The sequence below is a fragment of the Macrobrachium rosenbergii genome, chromosome 19 (assembly GCF_040412425.1).
Source record: "Macrobrachium rosenbergii isolate ZJJX-2024 chromosome 19, ASM4041242v1, whole genome shotgun sequence".
In the NCBI taxonomy this organism is placed as follows: domain Eukaryota; kingdom Metazoa; phylum Arthropoda; class Malacostraca; order Decapoda; family Palaemonidae; genus Macrobrachium; species Macrobrachium rosenbergii.
In genome coordinates this window covers 2,483,327-2,491,489 of record NC_089759.1, presented here as the reverse complement: position 1 = coordinate 2,491,489, position 8,163 = coordinate 2,483,327, and the positions used below count along the sequence as shown (strand labels likewise).

The following is an 8,163-nucleotide window of genomic DNA, read 5'->3' as shown; positions in this document are numbered from 1 at the left end:
GGGGGATATTTGTATCATCAAAGGAATAGATACGTATTTATATTTAAAGATTTAGGTGTCGCTTTAGATGCTTGTGGGAACTATTTGAAAATCGACTTGAAGGATGAGCTAAACACCGCGCTCTCTGTGACACACTCACGTGTTCCAGATTTTCGCTTCGTGTCTTATTTGTTCATTTAGAATTTTCACCTATTTATCCAGTTGTTTGTTTATTTATTCATTCATTCATTCATTCATTCATTCATTCATTTATTCATTCATTCATCTATTTATTTATTTATTTATTCATCCATTTATTGACGTGGTTATCATATTTACTTATTGATTTATCTTTTTATTTATGCATTCATTTATTTATTTACCTAGTTATTATATTGATATATTAATTTATCTGTTTATTCATTCATTCATTTACTGACTTAGTTATCATATTTTCTTATTTGTTCATCTGTTTATTTATTCATTCATTTATTTATTTAGTTATCATATTTACTTATTTATTTATCTGTTTATTTATTCATTCATCCATTCACTTACTTAGTTAGTATATTTACTTATTTAGTTATCTGTTTATTTATTCGTTCATTTACTTACTTAATTATCATATTTACTTATTTATTTATCTACTCATTCATTCATTCATTTATTTATTTACTTATCATATTCACTAATTTATTTATCTTTTTGTTATTCAGTCATTTATTCACTTAGTTATCATATTTACTTATTTACTTATCTATTTATTTATCAACTTATTTACGTTCTTAGTTATCATACTTACTCATTAATCCATCTATCTACTTATTCATTCATTTATTTCCTTCTTTAGCTATCACATTTACTTACTCACAATTCTCTTTCATAAGTTGAAGAGACTGAAAAATGATCAGCAAAATTCGATAAAACTGTAATTATCAAGTAAGAGAAATTAACAACTGGTAATGAATCTCATTACATTTTATAAGCATATGAAAATTATCAGTTATAATAATAATTATTGACCGGGTTTTCGAAAGGCTTCGTATAAAAGTGGTGTATTACCTCAACATAAATACTGAATAATTCACATGAGCACTTATAAATTACTGTATCCTCGTGAAGGCGTTCGAGACACATTGAATATGTAATACGCTCCTACACTTGATATTCACTGATAAATTTCTTTATACGATATTATAAGTCCTTGGCTTTAAATAAACCCAAAGATCGCATAGAATTCTAATGGAATAATAATAATAATAATAATAATAATAATAATAATAATAATAATAATAATAATAATAATAATAATAATAAGTAGAAAAGTATATTTCTCTTTTTTATATTATTAAAATTAGATTTACAGCTTATCCTGAATAAAAGGGATATTCCTTGCAAAATCAGTAACTACAACGAAAAGCTTCGTTGGCAAGTGTTGTGTGTTACATCATGTATATATATATATGTGTGTGTGTGTGTGTACACACATATACTGTACATTCATACACACAAGTGGCCCGCATGACTTTGTTTTTTCAAGAGTGGCCCTCAGACTAAACAACTTGGGCGGCCCTGCCTTAGACTGATGTATTTAAAATCTATTGAAATGTTCAAAAGTGCTCTTGCTGAAAGCATGTGCCTTTAAAGAAACTCATCATTTAAACTCTAAATAGCTTGATCTTTTTGATAAACAGTATGTTGATAAACTTATGACATTGCTAAAAAAAACAGCCATGTCATTCCAGACCCCTATTCCTTCGTCAGTGGTTCATTTTTTGTTTTGGTTTTCTTCTCATTGTACCACTCCGTCGACCCCTTACCCTCCAGGTCAGCGAGGTCCCGGATGTGTTTGGTCAGGATTGCTTGGATACCCATCACTCTCCTGCAGGCTGAGCTGAGGGCGAGGCGATCTACCCTGAAGAACTCCTTGTCAAGTCGCTCCCGCAGAAGGGAAGCTTGGGATCCAAGGTCGAAGTCCAGAAGCGCTTCGTAGATGACCTGGAGGGAAAGAGAAAAACGTTTGCAATTCCAGCACAAGCAAACCTTCCTTGTACCTCTTGGGGGTAAATTGTAGCCTTTCCTCAAGTGTTCTTCCTAGCTGGGAAATATAACTCGCCCTTTCCGTCTCTTGTTGTCTGCCTGTTCGTTTATCTTTCCAGAGGCACTGGGACTTCATTAATTTAGAAAATAGCAAAACGTATCACTACTACTACCCAGCGAGACATCAAAATTACCTGGAACACCGCCTGTCTGTCTTTCTGTCTATCTGTTTACATTTCCAGAGCCACCAGCATTTCATTCATTAAACGTTGTACTACTACTGCCCAGCTAGACATCAAACTTACCTGGAACACCATCTCCACGCCCCTGACGAAGGTGGCATCGAACCCATGAATGACGTTGACCCCAGTATCCAGACAGCAGGGTAAGACGCCCTGGAGACAGTGGCTCGGGCAAAACATCCACTGGGGACTCAGTTCGTGGAACATCTCCGGATAATCGGCCAGAAGGACGTTTAGGGTATCCTGCGTAGCAAAAGAAAGGTTGGTGAGAGAACGGGTCATGAAGGGTCTTGGAATTTCTGTTGTCACAGTTTCCTCAATTCACGGATGTTGACAGCTCTTGGCCGTCATCGGTGAGGGAGAGAGAGAGAGAGAGGAGAGAGAGAGAGAGAGAGAGAGAGAGAGAAGGGTTCTGGGATTTCTGTTGTCATACTTTTCTCAGTTCCTGGACATTGACAGCTCTTGGCCGTCATCGGTGAGGGGAGTGAGAGAGAGAGAGAGAGAGAGAGAGAGAGAGAGAGAGAGAGAGAGAGAAGGGTTCTGGGATTTCTGTTGTCATAGTGTTCTGCATTCCAGGATATTGAAATCTCTTGAGGGAAGGCTGAGAGGGCATTTTTGGCCGTCGTCGGTGAGGGGAGAGAGAGAGAGAGAGAGAGAGAGAGAGAGAGAGAGAGAGAGTGAGAGACAGAGAGAGAGAGGGAGGGAGAGAGAGAGAAGGGTTTTGGGATTTCTGTTGTCATAGTTTTCTCAATTCCCGGATGTTGACAGCTGTTGAGGGAAGGTTGAGAGGGCGTTTTCGGCCGTCATCAGTGAGGAGAGACAGACAGACAGACAGACAGACAGACAGACAGAGATAAATAACTTCCAGTCATGTATATTCAAATTCCTGCTGTACCTCCATCTGGGCTTTACACTTAAAGGTGAAAGACTCACACTTGAGAGAGAGAGAGAGAGAGAGAGAGAGAGAGAGAGAGAGAGAGATTAATCACTTGAAATCACATACCTCGAACCGAGTTTGCTCCAGGAAAAATGTACAGCGGGTCACAGCAAAGATTATTATTTAGAGAGAGAGAGAGAGAGAGAGAGAGAGAGAGAGAGAGAGAGAGAGAGAGAGAGAGAGAGAGAGAGATGAACTAACCTGGTCATGTGAGTTCTTATTGTTCTTCTTGTAGTGCATAATCGTGTCAGAGTACCCTCCGTGTTCGCTTTTAAAACTGCGAAGTCTGGTGAAATTTGCACCGAAAAGACCGGCGCTGAGGCCAACTGTACCGGCGTACCTTCGGTGCTTGGGGAGGAAATAACAGAAAATATATTATTACCATTATCATCATTATTTTTATCAGCCACTAACTTGCAAATCCCTGTCCCAAATGGAATGTCCATATGCACTGGGAAGGGTGGGAAGTTGTTTTCAATATTTCTGCTTCGCTTATCAAAATATGTCTACTGCTTTTTTCATTGACAGCCAACGTGAAGATTCTTTTGGTTATCATTCGTTGTGTACCTAGTTTCTCAGAAGTTTTAGACCTTTTTGTTTCATAGAATTATAATAAAATTTAAAATCAGAAACGGACACTTCTTTGAAAAGCCGATTCATCAATATTTTAGTGTGAAAATACGGAATAATTATTCAGAACCTTAGCATTGACAAGAAAAGCACCGATATGTCATCTTATGTATAAATGAATCACGAAAATATGGAACGTGATGAATATATAAATAAAGGAAATGCCACGAAGGAAAGAGAAACGGCAGAGTGATGCTAGGCCTTTCAGCTTACTGTCCTTTACTTAGCAGACTGATAGAAATATAAAATTAGTTTACAAAGAAAGCTCGTATAAACGACAGATGGGGATTATAAAGGAAAATCTGTACATGGAATCCAACACAGTTGAAGAATTAGTAGACTTACCAAACCAGGGGTTGATCTTTTGTAAAACCTCGTAAATATTTACCCCTGTTTTGGTAGATCTACTAATTCTTCAACTGTGTTGGATTCCAGGTACATATTTTCCTTCATAATCCCCAGCTGTCATTTGTAGGAGCTTTCTTTGTAAACTTATTTTTATGTTTCTGTCAGTCTGCTAAGGACTGTCAGTCGACTGTCAGTCGTTTCTCTTTCCTTCGTGGTATTTGCCCCTATTTGTATCACCTTATGTCTGTCATACAGAGGATCCTGCCCTATAGCAAATGCCTGGGGTTCCTGCAGTCCTTCGAGGGCGTCCCAGAGGCCTTCGGCGGGCCCTAGGAACAGGATATCCGTGTCTGCGTAAATGGCTGCGTCGAGGCTGGGCAGGGCTTCGTGGAGGAAGAGTTTGGGCCACGAGCAAGGGCGCCAAACTTCCATGAGAATGTTCTCCTGCTTAGGGATCCAAATCTCGCCTCTTTCGAAGTGCAGGCGGGAACGGTACCTTGTATTTTTTAAATAGGTGAAGTTTTGTAATCAGATTTCATCTTTAATTTAATTGTTTATCTTTTCTCAGTTTATGAATTGAATATAGAGTTTAGGCCAGAGGCCAAGCGCTGGGACCTATGAGATCATTCTGCCCTGAAACAGAAATTGACAGTCAAAGGTGTGAAAGGTGTAACAGGTGGAAAACCTCAAAGCAGTTGCACTATGAATCAATTGTTAGGAGAGGGTGGAAAGTAAGATTGAAGAAAGAGAATATGAATGGAGGTACAGTAAAAGAAATGAAAGGGGTTGCAGCTAGGGACCAAAAGGGACGCTGCAAAGAACCTTAAGTAATGCTTACAGTGTGCAGCGTGAGGTGCACTGACGGCACTGCCCCTTACGGGGATTCTCAGTTTATGTTACTTTGTTTTGCTTTTTATCCTTTGATTTTATCAATAAAAAATCCAAAATGATATAAGTATAAATATTTTTTAATATATATTTACACTTACACCATTGGGGATTTCTTCGTTAATAATAATAATAATAATAATAATAATAATAATAATAATAATAATAATAATAATAATAATAATAAAAATAATAATAATAATAATAATAATATTGGTGAAGAAATCCACAGTGGTTTAGCTGTAAATATATATTTTATAAATATATATATACAAATGAGAACTTTCGAGAATCTTTCTAAAAATATATATTTACAGCCACACCACTATGGATATCGTCACAAATAGTAATAATAATAATAATAATAATAATAATAATAATAATAATAATAATAATAATAATAATAATAATAATAATAATAGTAATAATCTGTATTTCTAATTAGAGTCATATACAGGAATAGTCAACGCAGAAACAATACAATATATAAAATATAGATACACGAGATAAAAAAAAATGGTAAAAGTTCTGATCCTATTCTACTTGTAATATCACTCAGGCATACGTATATTTGTATGTATATGTGTATGTATATGTATATGCCCACAAACATTAAACCGTGAATACCCCTCAATATCGAATCTACTTAACCTTGGGAATAACATACACCCTAAGGGAATTACGTATGATCAGTGCATCTGTCCAGATCAGGATTCGAACCTCTGGTTTCTGGCTTTGATACAGAGGAAACACGGACAAGATAGCCGAGTGGGCAAGTCTCTGTCTCACCCGTGTCCTGGCTCGAATCCTGACCTGGTCAGGTGAACTTGTAAGTTTTCCCAAGGTGAGGTGAATTCAATGTTAAGAGTATTAGTGGCTTAATGTTTGTGAGTATAAAATACTGGGTTTGTAATAGTGAAAAAATTATTGCATATATATATACATACATACGCATTTATAGTGTTTAAACACAAGCTTTCGCCAAATTTGTATGTTCATGTGTATCTGTATGCGCATAAGACGTTGTATACATGATAATTATCAAAATCTGGATGTGTATTATCTTACTGGAATAGAAATGCTGTTGGAACAGGAAGATAATAACAAGTCTCTAATTTCCCTATGGAAATAACTATGTATTTTCTGATATTTCAGAATTATTGTTTTATGATTAAAGGATGCAGACCTCTCTTCCTCTTTGAATAGGGCAAGCCAAAATGAGTCAACACCTTTATCAAAGCTTTAGGTTCATATTCCTGTGCTCTTTACCTTAGATTTGTAAACACTGCAAAACTGAGATTCATTTCAGTTACAGACTGAAAACAGACACGTTCATAAACAACTTAAAACCAGAATAGCCTACCTTTCAGGCCAGTCTTCCAACTGAGAGAGGACTTGGTCATACGTCTTCTGAGACTCGGTCACTACAATAACTCTAAAAGAAGAAGAACTGAAGTAGACGAGGGACTTCAGCATCGTCTTCGTCTGATTCAGTTGCCTCTGAAAGATGTTCCTCAGATGTGGGTCCGGTTTCTGGTCCGTGTTGCAAACGATGGTCACCAACGTCCTGGGAAAACGACTCGTTATTTTCTCCTGCAGTGAATAAAGGTTTTTATCCCCCTGTAATTGTTCGTTACTTTTATTTGAGAGCTTTTGTTTACTAAGAGATTCACCATTATTTACCAGTGCGTCCCCGACCTGATTTAAAAGTACATAAGAAGTTGTGTTTATATTCAGACCCCTGCCCTCCCAATTCTCTCCATTATCAGTTGACAGTTGTCTACGCTTTCTATACATTTGTTTCCTGTCGGTGGGCATACTGGAACTATTCATTTTTAATCGATTTTTCCTCCTCCTGTTTACAGACGTATTCGACTTCCCCGTTTTCTTTGACAGTTTCAAGTCGGGTAAAGTAACGTTTTCTTTGAATTTCAAGGATGACTTATCTAACTCCCCGAGTGACGATTCGTTTCCCCTTTTCTTGACAAGGTTGTACCTTTCTCTGCGCGACAGCCTTCCTTTCTTTAAATCTGCTCTCATGTAAGCGGGATTTATTGCCTTATTAGTTTCTAGCGCGTACGATTCGTCACTGCCAGTGTCATGATCGAAGTCATTCTTAAGCAAGAACACGAAAACCAGAGCGGCAAGCCACCAAAATACAAGCGTCACTGTCACCACACACGTAGGATTTCTTCGTAGTTGTCTCTGTATACGAAGGAACATTTTGACTGTGTTTCGATGATATCGAATTTGATCTTCGAAAGTAAACTCGCCAATAACGAGGGAAGGCTTTGAAAGGGTAGAGTAGTCTCACGGTGGATGGCACGTCGACTGCTACTGACGACGTACCAGGAAAACAATACGTAAAATTCACGAGGAAAGAAGTTTCGGATAAATCGTGCAACGTAATGATCTAAAAATGCTTCATTTGAGATTATGTTATTCTAGGATTCTTCTAAAGGTTTTTCATGATCAGAAATAAAGCAGTTAAGGGCGGGGGGGGAAGTTTACTACATTGAAGACGAATAATTAGGTCATGAATTCATTCATGATGCATGCAATGTAAATAAAGCATATATTTGTGTGTATATATGTATGTGTATATATATATATATATATATATATATATATATATATATATATATATATATATATATATTATATATATATATATATATCTATACATATATATAATTTTGTATATATATATATATATATATATATATATATATATATATATATATATATATATATATATATATATATATATATATATATATATATATATATATATATATATATTTAAAATACCAATGCAAGAGCGAGTTTGTGGGATAAGAAGAGTGGCTGAAATTTGCAATGATGGTTGTAGTTAGAAACTACAGGCAGAGTCCGGAAGCTCTTATAAAATTTTATAAAATTATTAATTGTCACTTTGATGGTTGAAGAATTCACCTAGTTGATTCGTGTAAATATTTAAGAGGAAATTGAAAGGATGAATGTATTCTGAGAGGACAATCAAACCAGAAAACAAGTGAAGAGAGTTTGGTTGGGGAATATGTCCTTTTGATTTGCGAGAGACGAAGCTTGTCTGTTAGA

General features: G+C 36.2%; 1 protein-coding gene across 1 annotated transcript; it reads right to left on the bottom strand.

Moving 5' to 3' along the window:
• Positions 1 to 486: 486 nt before the first annotated feature.
• Positions 487 to 7,022, bottom strand: LOC136848413 (glucoside xylosyltransferase 1-like). Its single transcript, XM_067120712.1, has 5 exons — positions 6,428 to 7,022; positions 4,414 to 4,672; positions 3,400 to 3,546; positions 2,325 to 2,504; positions 487 to 1,977 (listed from the first exon to the last, which is right to left on the bottom strand). The coding sequence occupies exons 1-5, from the start codon at positions 6,895 to 6,897 to the stop codon at positions 1,729 to 1,731; spliced, it is 1,305 nt and encodes a 434-aa protein (XP_066976813.1). The 5' UTR covers positions 6,898 to 7,022; the 3' UTR covers positions 487 to 1,728.
• Between the last annotated feature and the right edge of the window lie 1,141 nt (positions 7,023 to 8,163).